We start from the raw sequence: 17,351 nt of genomic DNA on the forward strand, positions 1-17,351 counted from the left end.
GCAAATGCCCCCCATCTCCTCAGACCCTCCAAGGAGGCAGGCCCGTCGTCCCCCCGCCCCGCACTCCCACGCGGGGTCCTTCCCTTCCCTCGCGACCGCCCGGGGAGGCGCCTTCCGAGGGACCCTGCTCTCCAGGCCGAGCTCAGAGACGGGGTCCTCGCCCCAGGCCCCGGGCGCACGGCAGCCGGCCCCCTTTGGCGGGGCGCCCTGCGCGCGGGCCCCGGGCGGGGAGCGGGGCGCCGGGCCGGGGTGCGGAGCGGGCAGGGGCGTGGGGGCGGGGATCCCCGGGCTGGGGGCGCGCGGCCCCGCCCCGCCCTCCTCCCGCCCCGCCCGCGCTGGGGGCGGCCCGGCGGCGGCGCACGCTTCCTGCGGGCGCGGCGGCTGTGGGCGCGGAGCCGCGAGGCGGAGCCGGGCCGCCGAGCCAGGAGCCCCGAGCGAGCCGCGCGTCGGTCCAGCCGCCGGGCCGCGCCGCCGCCGAGCAGCCGCCCCGCGCGCCGCGCCTCGGGAACAAAGGCGCCCGCCGCCCGCCGCCGCCGCCATGAAGCCGGGGCCACCGCGCCGCGCCGGGGCCGCCCACGGGGCAGGCGCCGGGACCGGGGCCGCGGCCGGGCCCGGGGCCCGCGGGCTGCTGCCGCCGCTGCTGCTGCTGCTGCTGGCCGGGCGCGCCGCGGGGGTGAGTGACGCGCGCCGGGGCGGCCCGGGACCCCCTCGCCGTCCCCAGGCCCCTCCCCCACCGCGGCCCGCGCCCCTCCCGGTGACGCCCCCCGGGTGGCCTCGGAGCGGGAAGGCCACCCCCGCGCCGGTCGCCTGATGGGGGCTCGTTCCCCTTCCTTGTGGGACGCTCCGCGGAGGGAGGCCCGGCGGGAGCCTCCCCAGTGGCTCCGGAACCCGCCTTCCCGGCTGGCGGAGCGGGGTGCCCGCTCTGGGCGAGGGGCGCGGGGCGGGCCTGACGGCGGGCCGGGGGCGCCGGGCGCGTGGCCAGGGCTGGGTGTGTCTCGCTCGGGTCTGGAGTAAACGTGGATTTTGCTCGTGGGTGTGTCCAGACGCGGCCACTTTTAGGGCCTGGGGTCTGTTCCCCATCCCGGGGTGGGGGTGCATTTGGTTCCTTCCTCCCAGGGCAGCTTTGATGAGGGCAGTGGGGCCCAGGGAAGAGGAGGGGTGGAAGGTGACTTGTGTGAAGGTGACCCGAGGGGGTGAGTGAGGGTGTGTCCCCGCTCCAGTGGAGGGTGCTGGGACCTGTGGGGGGTGTGGGGGGGAAGGGGATGGGGAGTGCCATCATGCCCTACCTGTGTGTGTGGAGGTGTGAGGGTGACCCGTTGTGCATGGCGCGGACAGTGACGGGGCTGGTGACGGCTGGCTATGGCTGTGTGTGCGGCAGGGGTGAGTGTGGGGAGACCTCCGTGGTGGGTGTGTGCCTGCGCCCACGGGAGTGTGTGCCTGTGTGCATGCAGGTGCTGGGTGGCTGCGCCTGGGGCATGCACACCTGCGGGGGGCAGTGTGTGCAGGTAGAGGTGAGTGCGAATGTGGGAGGTGGCTCCTGAGTGTCCCTTGGAGTGACCAAGCAGCCGCAGCAGCAGCTGTGAGGGGTCGGGCTCTGTCCCAGCCCCAACAGGGGGAGCAGGGGGAGGACAGAACAGGGAGCAAGGGCCTCCTCCCTCTTTGGAGGAACTCAGGTTCCACGTGAGTCCCGTGGGCACATGTCCGCAGCCTGGCTGGGAACGAGCTGGGGGTTTCCAGCCCCGTTCTCTTTGGTTCCGCCAGGAGCTCGGCCTGCCCCCCTCAGGCTGAAATGCACCCAGCCCTCTCAGGGTCCACTTCAGGGCACCCACTTACCCCTGCACGTCCCCCGGAGCCTCCGCCCGCCGGCCTGTAAACTGGAGGCGGACAGGCAGGGCTCAGAGGGTGCTTCTCACCGGCCGTCCCCACCTGGGGGCTTCGAGCCAGGGGGAGGGGCGTGTTCAGTGCCGGGGGAAGTACCTGCACGGTGGCTGGGAGCTTCAGCCCCAGGGCTCCCCGGGTGGGGTGTGGAGAGGAGGTCCCTGGGAGGGACAGAAACCCCGCCCAGCCTAGCCGCAGGGTCACTTTCTTTTTTTTTTTTTTTAAATATATTTTATTGATTTTTCACAGAGAGGAAGAGAGAGGGATAGAGAGTTAGAAACATCGATGAGAGAGAAGCATCGATCAGCTGCCTCTTGCACACCCCCTACTGGGGATGTGCCCGCAACCAAGGTACATGCCCTTGACCGGAATCGAACCTGGGACCTTTCAGTCCGCAGGCCGACGCTCTATCCACTGAGCCAAACCGGTTTCGGCTGGGTCACTTTCTTAGCTACGCTTTTGGAAGGCCACACAACCTCGGGTTCAGCCTGATCACACAAATGTGACCCATCTCCTCCTGCGACTGCCCCTGGCTCATGATCTGACCTTTGACCACTCATCTCACCTGTCAGAATCATACTAGCCTCTCTTTTCCCCTCTGTGAAATGGGGCTAATAACACCTCCTCGAAGACTAAATGAGAGGATGTGTGTTTTCTTGCTCAGAAGGAGCTCGGTGAGTGCGTGGTGTACACTGGAGTGAAAGGGGGCTCAGGACAAAATGCTTCAGACTTGGAGGCCCAGCAGGAGGCTCAAGCTGTGTGACCCCGGGCAAGCCCCATCCCTCGCTGAACAACTGTTCCTTGTTCATAAACTAAAGCCAAGAATTCATTCCCCAGGAGGCGGTGGGAGGAATTGGTATGAGAGTGTGCCAGGTGACTGCCCCGGCGCAGTTCGGGCTCAGTGAGGCCGGGGCCCCTGGATCTGAGGGTGAAGTGTGTGTGTGGGGGGGCGGGTTCCAGACACAGTGCTGGGTGGCAGAGAAAGCAAAACCTTGGGACTCTGGGTCTGGAGGCCCATATGGCTGGGCTTGACTTGAAGGAGAGGAGGGGTGAGGCTGCAGATGAGGGGGGAAGGCGAGCCTCTCCCCAGGCCTCACACCTTCCCTGGGGTCCCCGCTGTGGAGGAGGGGTATCACCTCCTCTGCCTGGGTGGCAGAGGGTTAATGGGTGGTGCCCAGTTGCCAGCGATGCGACACCAGAGGAGAAGGGTGATGCCTGCAGGAGGAGGGGCTGAGTTAGACCAGCAGAGCCCCAGCTGGGATGGCTCCAGGCGAGGCCTCCATGGCGGGGTCCTCTAAGGAGATCATTGGGGTGGGAAGTGGCTGACCCAGAGGGACAAGAGGGCCCCTAGGTCTGCCCACCAGCTTGAAAGGGCGTGTGTGTGTGTGTGTGTGTGTACGTGTGTGTGTACGTGTGTGTGTACGTGTGTGTGTGTGTGTGTGTGTGTGTGTGTGTAGCTTCCTGTGACCTCGGTGGGAATAGCAGATCTCATTCATGCTGCAGATGGTGATGAGTTGACGTGTGTGTGTGTGTGTGTGTGTGTGTGTGTGTGTGTGTGTGTCCTGGCATCTGCTTTGGGGAGTCTTCTCTTCTGAGAGACCATGTGACTATAACTCCGAGGGACATCTGCCTTCAGGGCCACCTCAGCTGTTGTACTTAAGTCACCACCCAGAAAGGCGTGGAGCGTGGGGGTCCTGGAAATGTGAGCTTTTAGAAGCTCAGGGCTGGCAGGGAATTTAGGGGCCCCTGAGTCGTGCTTGAATACTCCCAGTGATGGAGTTCACTACTTCGTGGCTGTGTGACCTCGTGAAAGTTCCTTAACCTCTCTGTGCCTTCGCTTCCACCTCTGTAAAATGGGGAGAACACGAGAATGGAAGGAGTTCATATGTAAAGCTCGTAACACGATGCCTGGCACATACCACGCACTCAGCCAGTGTTGGTTTCTTGTTCTTCACAAGGTGGCCATTCCGTGGTTGGGAATGTGGTAGGGGTGGGGAGTGAGGGACCATGAGGATGGGAATTCCATCCGGCCTGGTGGTCTGCTCCTTGCCCACCCCGACCATGTCAATCATCCAGGAGCTCCCCACCCATTCCCCCTCCAGCAGACTCTGAACGCGGGGTTCCTCGGGTAAGCTTGTTCTCACTGTAAGAATGAAAAGGTAGGGACCCCTGTGCCAGGGCCCGACAAGGCACACCACAGGGTCTGCTGCTCTTAGCTCCCAGTTGGCAGGGGCTCTGGGGACAGACACCTGCTGTGCGATTTTGGGTCAGTGATTTCTGTTTCAACTTCCTCATGTGTAAAATGGGGACGGACAGTAACAGTGCCAGCCGTGCAGAGATGTGATGAGAAAGTGAGCGCCTTGAGTGACTGAGCACACCTGCACGCTGTGAGCTCTCAGGAGATGGGGCCTTTCCAGGAGGGAGCCCCGGGGTCAGGGAGGGCCTCCGGAGGGGGAGGAGGAAGAGGGAGAGGAGGGGGAGGAGGAGGGGGAGGAGGAGTGCGCCCTGACCCTTGGCTTTCTTACCTGTCAACTGGGGACAGATACTTGACTTACAGGACTGAACTGGGGTGACTACAGCCGCACGGTGCAGCTGGGATTGGAACCGGCCTCCGGCTGCGAATCCAGCTCGTGTCTGGTTCCTTGTGTTGGGGTTTGGTGGGGCTGAGCCCTGCTGGAGAAGAGAGTTTGGCCTTTTGAAAACAAAAGGCTCCTTCCACCTCATGGACTGGGGCGTGGGGTCCTTGGGGGCCGGGCAGCACTGGGGCAGGGCAGCTCTGGCGGGGGCTCTGGACGATGTAGAGCAGCAGTGGGGTGGGTGAGGGCATCCTGAAGGGTGAGGAAGGGTAAGACTGAGCTTCCCCCAGAAGCCGGTCGGGCACAGGCCTCCCCGCTGTCCCTCCCATTGGAGCTGGGGCCTTCCTCCAGAGCTGCTGGCGGAGAGGGATGGGTCCTTCTAGAAGGGGCTGCAGAGTATTCCTGAAGGCTGGGGACGGGACGTGGGGACGTCTCCATCTCCCCAGCCCGGCGGGGGCTGAGGGTTTGATTCGGGAGGCGGCCTCCTCTCCTCTGAGGGCTGAATAACAGAACCTGCATTTATTTAATCCTCATGATAGCCTTTGGAGGTAGGGGTGATTAGAACCCCCGTTTTACAGGGGAGGAAACTGAGGCATAGAGGTTGACAGCTTCAAGGTCACACAGCGGAGAGTGGCAGAGCCGGGCTGAGCTGGGGCCTGGGAAGCTGATGGACCTGGGCTGCCTCTCCTCTTGATGTGTGACCTTGGGCAAGTTACGTCACCTCTGGGGCCTCCCCCCCACCCCCCAATCAGGACCATGTTTCTACTGTTTCATAACTGCTGCTTTTCGCCAGGCTCTGGGCCAGGTGTGTCCCAGGTATTTTCTCATTTAATTCCCACCTTAGCCTTGGAGGTGGGTGATGCTCGGTGGGGGAAAGGGCTTGCCCAGGGCCTCACCCCTTCACAGGGCTCTGCCATCTGTTAAATGGGCTACTGTGAGCATCACTGTGGGGTGGATCCAGGAGAGCTCTCTGTAAACTGTGCAGGCTGTCAACAAAATGGGGGCGGAGGGGGGCTCATGTCTGGGCCATGTGGTCATGGCACAGGCGACGGGAATATTTAGGACAGAGGATGAGAGGGCTCCGAAACACCACCATTCCCCCTAGACACACCGTGGCTGCCTAGTGGCCAGGCTGCCTTTAGTCCCCTCTGGCCCTTAGAACGCTGTGTGGAGCTCACCTTCCCGTCCCTGCTGCCCCGTCCTGGAGTCCTGGCCCCGCTGCACCCAAGGTTCTCTCTGGCCTGCGTGACGGAGGCTCCGAGAGGAGGAGTGACTTGGTGGAAGTCACAGCCGTCGGGAGGAGAGTCAGAATGCTCTCTCCATAGACCCCGAGCTCCCAGGGGCATCCTCCGTGGCTGCCTTGCTCTTTGCTGAACCCCCAAGGCCAGCTTTGTGTCCCGCCCGGAACTCAGTGGTTTGAATGAACGAAAGAGCGAATGAATGAAGGCAGGCAGGAAGCCAGGAGTATGAGCTTTGGAGCCGGGCTGGGGCTCTGTGTTCTCTCCGGTGGAGGTGGGTTGGGGGCACAGCCCGAGGCTGGCAGAATGCTGCTGGGTGCAAGGCGTGTACCTGTGGGCTGGGAGGTGCCAGGGTCCGCACGGGGCGGGCCTGTGGTCGGGGTGCCGAGACTCGCTCACCGCATCGGGGTGGGACGGAGGCGCTGTGGCTCTGGCTCCAGCCCAGCTGCTTGGAGCCTTGTGATTTTGTGTCTGGGGAGGGGAGGGGGGCAGGGTGGCCAGAGGCAGGAGCTCTCCCAGGTCCCACCCCCTTGTCCCCACTCCTCCCAGCTCTCACCCCTGTGGGGAGCAGGGGCTGGCCTGGTCCTCGACCACCTGGCTTGGCTCGCTGTTCCCTCTAATGGTCCCCCACATCCTGGGAACACGGGGCCAGTGCCGGGTAAATATTTGTTGACTGACGCCCCTCCTACCCCCTTGCCTTGGCTCCCAGCCTCCCAAGATTCCAGGGGGCCGGGTAGCCTTCACTTCCGGCCCTCTCACTCCAGAGCAGGCCCTGGCCAGAGGGATGGCCGCTCCCCTCCCCCACTGACCAGGCCTATTCTCAGCGCCAAACAGGAAGCTGTGATTACAGGGGAGTCTGAGCGGCAATGGCTGAGGGCCCAGCTGGGGGATGGGGGTGGGGGCGGCCCTGGACAAATGCCCTGGCCCCTTTCCTACCTGGCTGCTGAGGGTGGAGGGCCCAGCTGGCCTTTTATACCAGCTGGAGAGGGTTCTACAACATCCGTGCCCCAGCTGGCTGAGGTCTGCCTTCCCACCACTGGGTCCCTCCCCAGGCCTCGGTGCCGTCTGTTTTGGGTTCTCCAAGCCTGAGCTAGTAGAAGGGGCAGGCACCCTAGAGCCGGCTGGACTAGGGTTGAAATCCAATTCCAATCCTGCCGATTCCTTAGCTGTGTGATCTTGGTGAGTTCCCTTAACCTCTCTGAGCCTCGGTCTCCTCTTTTTTAAAATGCCTCAGTTATTTGGGAATGAGCAACACGAAATAATAAAGTGCCCATTTCTCCCACGACCTGCTTCCGTTTTGCTCTTTTCCTGTCCCTCTCGGTCTCACCTGAGGAATTGCTTTTGGGGGTGGGGATAAGGTTTTCCTTTGGAGAGTGGGAACCAAGTTTGAATGATCACGACGACCCAGAGCAGAACCCTGGGGCTGGGGGCCGCCCGACGAGGGCGGACGTGGGCCAGGACTTCCAGGCGGAGCCGGCAGGGTTGGGGCCAGGTTAGCGGCGGCACATTCCAGGCCCTCGCGGTGCTGCGTTCACGGCCGTGGGTTCTTCCGGGCTGTTGGCAGCCTGCGGTCCAGTCTGGGCTGCGCTCCATTCATTCACCACACCTGCCCTGCTCCGAGCAGGTGACTGGTGATGTTTGCATAGGAGCTCAGAGGCGGGAGACAGCCAGCCCCAGGCCTGCCCTCTCACGGAGGGAGTCCTGAAGCCCGAGATGGCCTGGGTCTTGCCGGAGGACTCGCCTGGCCCGCCAGCCTGCGGTGGTCGCACTGAGCCGTCCAGCCACCCGGACGCTGGTGACGTTCCCCTCACTTCGAAGGCTTGGAGATGTGCCACCGCCTGCCAGAGCTCGCGTGGCCAGGCACTGGTGGAGCGGGCGCCCAGTTGCCCCTTCCCCCATCGGGACTCTGTCCCATTGCTGACCTTGTCATCACACCCCCTTTGTAAGATGGGAGTCGCTCAGGAATTGGGCGGAAGCAGCGAGCAAGCCGGAGGGAAGTTAGTTAGAGACCAGGGGGGACTGGAGCCCACCGAGGAAGGTCAGGACTCGGCCTCCGCTGTCCTTGGGGTTGAACTTCATGCGCCCAGACTGCTAGGGGCAGAGGCTGAGGGCTGTAGGTGTTCTGGTCTGATTAGATGGAGTTCCTCCCTTCAGCCCGGGTAGTGCTGCCCGAGGCTGTGGGCTGGGCCTGCTGTCTCGCCTTCGCCCCGGGGCGGCGGCCTCCTGTTGGGCCCCATAGGTTGCCCGCCAGGCTGTTCCACGAAATGAGGCTAGGGGCCACCTTCTGGTCGGGGAGTCCCCCTGAGCCAAATGCCCTCTATGCCCTCTGCTGGCCTGTCACCCTTTGGGCCGGCGTTTTCTAAGATGGGGGCGGGGCAAGGGCGACATGCTGATGAGGGCCTTCGTCCTGTCCTGCTGCTGGGATGGGCCGTGGATTTGCTTTCCATGGGGTCAGCCTCAGCCCAAGGCCTCCGAGAGCTCTCTGTACCCCCTGCATAGCCAGTCAGACCCCCCAGTCCCGCGTCCCCCTCCCAGCCCTGGTCACCAGCCCAGACTTTAATAAGGGTAATTTAGAATCAGTCACCAGCGGGATCTGGGAAGTCTAATTGCAGCAAACTGATTGCCAATTTGACTGTGGGCACCAGGGTGGCTCGTTCGGCCAGTCGCCCTCCCTGGGCGGGGGTGTGGGGGGCTGTGTGGGGGCTGAGCAGGCACAGCTCCTGCGGGGCTGGGCGCTGTTACAGGGGGAGCCGGGGGAAGATAGTCTTGCTTCACGGGATGTCTGGCAGGACCCATAAACTGCCACCCTCCCCAGGGCCCACGGCTGGGGTATGGGTAACTGTGTCTATCTCAACCCTTCACCGCGCCCTCCCCGCTCCCCCCAGGTTTGCTGCCACCTCCTCAGGGCCAGGCTGCGTTTGACGGCGGGGTGGGAATGTCTGCAGCTGAATTCTACCTGGTTTCTACCCTCAAGATACTCTCCGTGTTGGGGAAACAGGCACAGATGGTGACACCATTGACAGTGACGATGCCAGTACTCAGAGAGTGCATGCTACGTACCAGGCAGCTCTAAGTGCTTAACCTGTGCTACCTCAGTTCTCACCATGACCCCATGAGGTAGGCATTGCCACCCCATTTTACAGATGGGGACCCAGAGGCCCAGGGTGAGGTAGTTAGCGAGCAGCCGTCTGCCCTTCCCGAGATGCCAGGCTGTTTGGGGGCCCGTCTTTTGCTTGACTGATTCATCCATTCTGCAAACACTTACTGGGCACCAGCTGTATGCCGGGCCCTGTGCTGGGGGCTGTGGGTGTGCAGCTGATTGCGTGCATGTCCTGCGTCTTGTCAGTGAGCCTTGCTGGAGGGGTGCGTGAGGTTTCAGGGGGAGGATTGAAGGGCAGCAGGGAGGGAAGGCCTGCCTCCCGCTCCGAGACAGATTCGAATCCCAGCTCTGCGGAGTGAACGTGGGCAGCGACTCCTTGCACAGCCTCAGCCTCCCTCTGCCCCGTGGGGCAGTCAGGCCTCGCTCGCTGGGCTGTGCTGCGGGGTAGTGTGGGGGAGGTGCTGTGGGGTCACTAGTTGGCAGCTAGTTGACCGGAGCTGCTGCTGGATAAGTCACTTTTATTTCCTTATTTTCTTTGTTCTACTTTCCCTAAGATTTGACGTCTCAGAGGTGAGTCTGCTCCTGGCTTGCCCAGTGACTGTGGACAGCCTTTCCCCCTCTGAGCCTCTACTTCAGCGTTTGTAAAGTGGGGCGATCGGACCGGGTGACCCAGGGACCCTTCCAGTGTTTGCATTTGAGGAACTACCGGAAACCCCCCAGGCCAGAGGGGGCAGGGCCTGAGTGGAGGTGGCCCCGTGGGGAGGGAGAGCAGGCTGTGAGGCAGGGGGGGTGGATGGGAGGCCTGTCTGTGGTTCCTCCTGGGCCAGGGTGGGGGTTCCCTCTCCTCGCCCATCACGCCCAGCACCACTTCTCTTCCTAGCCTCTGAGACATGATCAGTCAAATTCAGGCCGACCGGGCCGGGCGTGAGTCTGGTTTCCCTGGCAGAGGGGGAGCACTGGAGAGGGAATCCAGGACCCGGGGCCTTATCCCTGCTCTGCTGCTGACCTGCAGTCACGTTAGCCACTGTTAGCTGAGGCCCCTCTACGTCTGGCCGGGGCTGAGCACTGGGAACCTGGTACCCGACCTTCGGAAGCTCCCAGGGAGGTGAGGGAGCCAGCACACGAGAGGGGCTGAGGACACGCGTGGGGGGACTGAGAGGTTGGGTTTGGCTCTGGAAAATCAGGGAGGGTTCCATGGAGGAGGCGGCTTTTGTACCAGGCCTTAAAGAATGGCAGCACGTTGATAGGCAGAGGGGCCAGGGTGGACAGAGGCTCAGAGGTGGGAAAGGTGGTGCTATATTAGGGAAATAGTGTGGTTAAAAGTAGCAATCCCCAACCGGGAGGTGGGCCATGAATGAAGGTGGGAACATATCTCCCTTTGGGGTGAAGGGGCTGTTGCTGTAGGGGGCACATGTTGAGTGAGAGCATGTTGTTTCTTCTGTTTAACAGACACTCACTGGGCACCTGGCACTGTGCCATGGGGTGTTCTGGGCCTGAACCCCACAGGGCCTCGGCAGGAAAGACCCCAGTGGCTCACAAGATGGGCTTTCGAGTCCAAACCAAGGCTTTGGGTTCCATCCTGCAGGTAGAGGATGTTAGTCTATAAAGGGCTGCACCTGAGGGGGTGCCAACAAGAGCATGGATACGATAATATTAATATTGAGTTATGCCTGTGGAGTGCCTGCCACATGCAGCATACTCTGCCAGACGTCTTCTATATAAAAACACAATCCTCACCACAGCCTTAGAAGGAGGCACCGTCGTCTTGATTTTCCTAAAAAAGGCATGGGAGCACAGAGAGGTTAAGTAACTTGTCCAAGGTCACAGAGCTAGTGAGCGGCACACTCTCCAGGATCTGAACCCAGGCAGTTTGCCTTGGAGTCGAACCTGGTGCACAAGCACTGCTCCCTGCTGCCTCGCGTACTGCAAACTGTGAAGTGTGGTGTCGTGGGAGGATGGGTTTGAGGCCAGTCGGGTCTTGCTAGGTACGGAACCGGAACCGGAACCGAGCAGGGAAAGCCCTGCCGGAATGCGGGAGGGGGAGGCAGGAGAGAGGGGTGCCGGGATCTGTGCTGAGCCTGAACTCTGCTCCATGTGTCCGGCTCCCCACAGGGTTGCCTCCTTCTCTCCTTGGAGCCCTCCCTTGGATATATTGTTGCAGCAGCTACTCCCCAATTACATCATCTCCCCTTTCAGCCCTCACACATGTTCTTTTGCTTCATTTCCCCAAATTCTGACATTGCTTCGTTGTACCCTTTTTTTGCACGCTTTTGCACATCCTCAATCTTCTTGACTTCCAGTTCTCCCCTGTTGTCACTCCTTGCCTTCTCCCCTCCCCCTGCTCCTGTGGTCCCCAAGCTTGTGGAAGAGGAAGGAGCCTGGGGGGGGGGCCGGTGGAGCTGCGGGGAGCCGTGGGCTCGAGGGGCGCTTGGCAGCCTTCCTGCCTCCTGCAGTGGAGGGTGGCCTGGGCCCCTCGGGATCCCACCTTTTAGAAGGTGGACGTCCCCGGAGATGGTGGAGGCGCAGGCTTGGTTACAAGAGACCTTCCCCCTCTGCCCGCCACCTCCTTCCCCACTGCACACCTACCCGTCTCCTCCTCCTCTGTCTGCTCCCTGCACCCCCACTTTTCACCCTCTTTTCTTCTTCTTCTTCCTCCTGCCCTGGTCCCCAGAGGCCTCTGCCTCCCTCGCTCCCTCCCTGGCTGGCTGGAACCTCTCTTCTCCCTGCGGCCGCTCAGCAGGGCCAGGCCCCGAGGAGTCCTGGGGACCTGGGGCCCCGAGGGCTGCGGGGGTGGTGGGTCAGGGCGGGAGAACTCCCTGCACCCCCTCCCCCGCTCCAGAAGTGTAGTTAGGAGGACTCCAAGCCACAGGAAGTCGGCCCCTCACCTTGCTGTTCACATGAAGACCCTGGGCCCAAGGGCGGAGCTGGCTGTCCAGGCTCCCCCAGGGGTGAGAGGAGAGCGGCTCCCCCACAGCTGTGGTCCCAGGTGCCTCTGGGAGCTGAGCCCTGGCTTGGCTGAATCCTGTTCCCATGTGAGGTAGTGGGGCTGGGAGGCTGTTGGGGATGATCTCAGATCCCGAAGAAGGAGTTCCACGAGTCCCCAGAATTGCTGTCTCCGCTTTCTCAGCTGTCGGGGGCTTGACCCCAGCAGGTAGGTGGGCAGGGTATTTGCAGCTCCTGGGAGGGTAGTGGAGGAAGTTGGGAGACACTCCCGCTAGCTCAGGGGAGTCGAGGCACACGTAGAAGTGTGCACCCCTCCAGACCATTTGTGTACATGAAGTAACATGCTGTTCTGAGCACACACCCTTGTCCTGTGCACACGCGTGGAGACACAGACCCGCACACATACCTGAACAAAGAGACAGGGAAATACACACTCTCTGCCCTCCCCCCCCCCCCCCCCCCGTGCACACATACCTCTCACAGAGATGGAGCCCGCACACCCACCTGCACACACCCAGGCCCACACAGGCATCTGAGCCACCTGACAACCCACAGGGGTACACACACAGATGTATCTGCACGCATGCCCAGAAACACCCCTGGATGTGCTTGCATGGGTGTACCTGCGTGTGCACACCCACAACCCGCCCCCTTCCCCCCCCCCCCCCTCTGCACACACACATCTGGGACTCTAAGCTATACCAGGAATGTGTCCGTCCTTAATCCCAGCCCTTAATCCTCGAATCTAGGGAGCCCAGGCCAGAGGGGCAACAGCCGATCATCTGCCTCCTCAGCAGTGATTAAGGGGGGGGGGGGTTCAGAGGGCCTCAGGGCTTTGTCTTCTGCCTGACCTCCAGGCACACTGCAGATTTCACCCCTGGGGGTGCAGATGTGCTGGGGAGCAGGAGGGGGTGTGGTGTGTCCCTGAGGAAAGTGACCGCAGGGTCAGAGAGGCCCGGGGAGGCGGCTCCTTCATTGAACCACCTGCCTGACGCACCCCCGAGTCAATCTTAAGCACACTGCATCCCGCAGACTCTGATCTCTGGGAACCCTGCTTTTGGCCAGAGCGTTTCTGGACCAAGTGGGAGGATGAGGCCGAACCCCAGGATGCTGTCTTTGGGGCCTTGAGCAGGGAGAGGGTGTCGCTGGGACAAGGTTGGGATGGGAAGCTTTCCGGACGCAGTGAGGCCTGAGCTGGGTATTGGAGGCGTCAGTGCCTGGGCCTCGGGAAATACACAGGCACCGTCCGTGTGTCTATGAGGAGTGGCTGTGAGGGACGGCGCAGGGAGGGTGGTCTGGGCCTCAGGCCCACTGGGCTCTGACTGCCACCTCCGCTGTCCACTGGGTGGCCTTGGACAGCTCACCGCACTCGTGTCCCCTCTGTAAAGCGGAATGGTGACCGTTTTACTGCGGGGTCATTGCAGGCATCAGGGCCAGGCGTCCTCAAACTACGGCCCGCGGGCCACATGCGGGTGTTTTTGCCGTTTTGTTTTTTTACTTCAAAATAAGATATGTGCAGTGTGCATAGGAATTTGTTCATAGTTTTTTTTAAACTATAGTCCGGCCCTCCACCGGTCTGAGGGACAGTGAACTGGCCCCCTGTTTAAAAAGTTTGAGGACCCCTGATCAGGGCTCATTGGCCCAGGGTCCAGCATGGTGCATGCCCAGAGCTGGTGCCCAGTGCTGATACAAATGGGGGCAGTGGAAATGAGAGGCTGTGTCCCACAGAGGTGACCGTTGCTACCCTGTCCTTGTCCTGGGGTTTGGGGAAGACGACTGGGCTCCAGGAACAGCCCCTTGCTGATGTCCAGCTTTGAGGCCGGCTTCTCCAATCCAGGTTTGTCTCCCCCCAGGCACTGGGCTGGACCGTTTAGGGCTCATGCATCTAGGCCTCCCTGGGGCCCTGCTCTGGCTGGGGCTGGCCCTGATGGAGTTTCCTGCAGGGAGCGAGGCAAGCTGGTGTGATTGGGGCTCTGATGGTAGGAGCCCAGGGCTGCGGCCTCTGACCTCTGACCCTGCTTGTGGAGGGTCAGGTGGTAGGTGGGCTGAGACCTGAAGGAGGGTTTGGTCAGGGAGGCCACGTCTGAGTGACATGTGACCTGGTCGCTGGGTTGCAGGGCACATGGGGCCAGACACTCAGGGTCCCTAATTCCTTATGAGCGTTTGGACCCCTCTGTCTGAGCTCGGTGGGAGGGGCTCTGCGGAAAGACAATGGGCTAAGGATGGGCTGGCTGGAGAGAGGGATGTGCTGGACCCACAGGAGGCTGGCGGTGATGTCAGGGGAGAGGACTCTGGGGATTTCTGGGGCTCCCTCCACCCCAGCGCTGGGACTGGGGGGCTGGAGGGACCTTGTGGAATTCTCAGCTTCCCTCCTCAAGACCCTTTGTGGCCTCGCCCTGCAGTCTGCTCTGTAAGGCTGTGTGAGGTCACCTCTTCCCCTCGTTTTAATAAAATCCTCACCCAAGGATATGTTTATTGATTTGAGAGAGAGAGAGAGAGAGAGAGAGAGAGAGAGAGAGAGAGATGTGAGAGAAACATCAATCAGTTGCCTCCTGCATGCACCCTGACCGGGAATCAAACCCAGAACCTTTTGATATATGAAACTAGAGGCCCGGTGCATGAAATTTGTGCATTTGTGCATGGGTAGGGTCCCTAGGCCTGGCTGGTGATCAGGGCCTATCAGGTTCCCCGCCTCCTGGCCTTCCGGCCTCCTGGCCTCCTCCTTCCCTCGCTCCCCCAGTGCCCCCACTGCTGCTGCTGGTCTCCTGCCATGTTCCACGCTACCCCCTGGTGGTCAGTGCACGTCATAGCAAGCGATTGAATTCCTGGTCTCCCATTCGAACTCCCGAGGGGACAATTTGCATATTAGCCTTTTATTATAGAGGATGACACTCCAACCAACTGAGCCAGCTGGTTAGGGCCACCTCTTCCCCTCTTAGCGACTAGACAGGGACCAGAGCCAGAGCCAGGATGGGAAGGTCACCGAGGTGGTGGGCTGGAGGCAGGGGACTGAGGGGCACAGGCTTCTTACCTGAGTTTGTCCTCGTGGGGTTTGTGGGGACTGAACACCTGCCAGACAGAGGCTGGCCCAGCCGTCAGGACAGACGGGCCTCTGAGCAGAGAACTGGAAGCGGAAACCAGCCGGGGCTCGGTGGCTGCCAGCTGGGCTGGGCGGAGGCCGGTGCCCAGGAGCCAAGTGGCGGCAGGACAGGGAATGAGGGGTGGGCCCCAGAGACGTGTCTGTCCTCACGGCCGCCCCAGACAGCCACAGGGGCAGGGGACAGGTAGACTTGTCCAGTTCAGATGTGCCTCACTGCTGGGCCCTGCCACCATCCTGTCCCCTTCCCTGGCAGGGACGTATCCTCATGCCTCTCCCTGAGGGAGCCGGGGGCCAGCCCAGGGCCAGAGGGCCAGGGTGGGGGCATTTGAGGACCTCTGAGAGCCGGAGCGGGGACGCTGGGTGTAGGAGTGGAGGTGGCAGCTGGCCTGAGTTTAGAGTGGCCGCCCTTCGCTGGGGTTATTCTGGGCCAAGCCTGCCCTCTGCCTGTGGGCCCACCTGACAAAGTGGCCTTTGACAGACACAGAGGAGGGCGCTGTGCTGGCCGCTCCCACCTGTGGTCTGCAGAGTCAGTGTTTGCCCTTGGACGTGGGAGCTGGGGAGGCTTCCCCTGGGCCTTGGATGGGGGAGACTCAGATGGGAGGGGAGGGGAGCGGGGATAAGGTTCACCTCCGCTCCCAGATGAATATTTGAGTCCAGGCTCTGCTGTGTGACCCTGGGCAACTTTCTCGCCCTCTCTGAGCCTGAATCTCACATTCGTTCTTATTTTTTTCTAAACAAAAGCTTTATTGAGATTTAACTCACATACCATGCAATTCACCCATCTAACGCATATAATTTAGCCTATTGATAGAGTTGTACAAACCACCATCAATTTTTTAAAAAATATATTTTTATTGATTTCAGAGAGGAAGGGAGAGGGAAAGAGAGATAGAAACATCAATGATGAGAGAAAATCATTGCTTGGCTGCCTCCTGCATGCCCCCTACTGGGGATGGAGCCTGCAACCTGGGCATGTGTCCTGACCGGGAATCGAACCGTGACCTCCTAGTTTCATAGGTCGACGCTCAACCACTGAGCCATGCCGGCCAGGTCACCATCAATTTTATATATTTTTATCACCCCCCCCCCAAAAAAAAACCACAAAACACCCCAAAACGCTACACCTATTAGCAATTACTCCTCACTTCTCCCCAATGCCCCAGCCCTAGGCAATCGCTAACTTACTTTATGGATTTGCCTATCTTGGACATTGCACATAAAGGGGAATATATAATATGTGGTCCTTTTGTGATTGACTTCTTTCACTGAACATAATGTGCTCAAAGTTCCCCATCTGGCAGCACTTCGTTCCTTTTAAAAAATATTCCACTGCATGGGCATCCCACCTTTTGTTTACCCCTCAGTTGGTGAGCATCGGGGTTGTTTGCACGTGTGGGCCGTCGTGAATAATGCTGCTATTTTAAAAAAATGTGTGGACATATGTTTCCAGTTCCCTTGGAGAGATAGGTACCTTAGGAGTGGGATCGCTGGATCGTGTGGTGACTGTGTTTAGGCTTTTGAGGAACTGCCAGACTGTTTTCCAACGCGACTGCACCATGTTCGTCCCCACCGGCGGTGGATGAGGGCTCCGATTTCTCCACAGCCTTGCCAGCACTTCGGACTTTCTGTGTATTCGTTCTTGCTTCCATTCAAACTTCGGGAGGTATTTATAGGGCATCTATATTTGACAAGGCCCTGCCTGGCTCCCAGGATTCAAGGGACGAGGGTGAGGGTTTGGCCTCAGTCCGTCCCCTCCCTTTCCTGACCCACGCTGCGCCTCACAGAGGGTCATCTTGGGCGGGAGGTGGCCCTGCAGACAAGTGTGGCCCCAGGCAGGTCTCTGGGGGCGATGCCGGTTTCCCCAGGTTTTTTTTTGGTCATTGCTCTGTGTCTCGGTTTCCCATTGGGGCAACGGTGGTGGTGGTCCGGGAGGCCCATGGCTCGCTCGCGCTGAGTCTTGAAGTGGAGCAGCTCAGAAGCCAGTGGGACAGCCCCTGGTGGGGGGTGGGGAGTCACATCTCCACCCCGTGTTAGCTCGTGCTGGTTACAGACAACCTAACAACCGGGAAGGTGCGGGGGACCACAGCCCCGCTGCTCAGGAGCTGGACACATGCGCGCAGATGGGAATGTTGTAGGAGTGTGTGTGCGTGCTGTGACCTCAGGGTGAGGCCGGCATGTGCCTGGGAGGCTCTGGGGAGGATGTCAGGGCCACGTGGTGTCCAGCCCAGCTGGAGGGGCTGGGCGTGGCTTGGGCAGGCTCCAGCAGGGCTGTTCCGGGTCCTGGAGGTGGGCTGGGGTCAGCTTAGTGGAACCCCAGGGCTGGTGAGCCCCCTCACCTGGCTCCAGATAGCCTCCAGGATCCTTCTGCCCTGTGGGCTGGTCTTCCCTCAGGTCCTGTGGGCCTGGGAGCCAGACACATGGCCTGGGGCTGCTCTCTGCTCTCTTAGCCTCTTCCCCACCGCAGGCCCCACCCCCCCGGCCTTGCCCCCCATCACCCCCATCCTGATGCTCAAGCT

The 17,351-nt window shown here is 61.0% G+C and overlaps 1 protein-coding gene across 1 annotated transcript in view; it reads left to right on the plus strand.

Moving 5' to 3' along the window:
• The first annotated feature begins 401 nt into the window (after nt 1-401).
• SDC3 (syndecan 3) overlaps nt 402-17,351 on the plus strand; it is a 37,159-nt gene continuing 20,209 nt past the window's right edge. The window contains exon 1 of the mRNA XM_079778344.1: nt 402-673. Coding sequence (XP_079634470.1) covers nt 539-673 — 135 coding nt within the window. The 5' untranslated portion in view covers nt 402-538. The remainder of the gene's footprint in view (nt 674-17,351) is intronic.

The sequence above is a fragment of the Cnephaeus nilssonii genome (genome assembly GCF_951640355.1).
Source record: "Cnephaeus nilssonii genome assembly, chromosome: 7".
NCBI lineage: Eukaryota > Metazoa > Chordata > Mammalia > Chiroptera > Vespertilionidae > Cnephaeus > Cnephaeus nilssonii.